The sequence below is a fragment of the Penaeus monodon genome, chromosome 32 (genome assembly GCF_015228065.2).
Source record: "Penaeus monodon isolate SGIC_2016 chromosome 32, NSTDA_Pmon_1, whole genome shotgun sequence".
NCBI classification, from domain to species: Eukaryota; Metazoa; Arthropoda; class Malacostraca; order Decapoda; family Penaeidae; genus Penaeus; species Penaeus monodon.
Window position 1 is genome coordinate 14,636,866 of NC_051417.1, and position 308 is coordinate 14,637,173.

Here is a 308-nt window from a genome sequence, read left to right on the forward strand (position 1 = left end):
ACGCGCCCTCGACAGATCTCGGTGGAGGGCAGTGAGGACCCTCGGTGCATCACGCAGGGCGACGCCACCAGCGGCAAGACGAGCTACCTGCTGGAGATCGAGCACGACGTGTGTGGCAGCGAAGTCCAGAACACGTCGGTGCTTACTTTCATTATCGTCCAGGAGAACCTGCCCATCCTCACGCATTCCACGAGGAGGTTCCTAGTGAAGTGCAACTACGTCCCCGAGACCTTCACGGTGCGCGCAGGGTGAGTGATTTTTCGCCTGGAGATGTACACAAATTCTCAAACCGAGTAGAACAAGTGTTC

The 308-nt window shown here is 57.5% G+C and overlaps 1 protein-coding gene across 4 annotated transcripts in view; it reads left to right on the plus strand.

Annotated features, from left to right (window-relative positions):
* LOC119593666 overlaps positions 1 to 308 on the plus strand; it is a 65,664-nt gene that overhangs the window by 58,569 nt on the left and 6,787 nt on the right. For all 4 annotated transcript variants that reach the window (XM_037942624.1, XM_037942622.1, XM_037942621.1 and 1 more), the window contains one exon: positions 16 to 248. In XM_037942624.1, the coding sequence (XP_037798552.1) occupies positions 16 to 248 (233 nt within the window). The remainder of the gene's footprint in view (positions 1 to 15; positions 249 to 308) is intronic.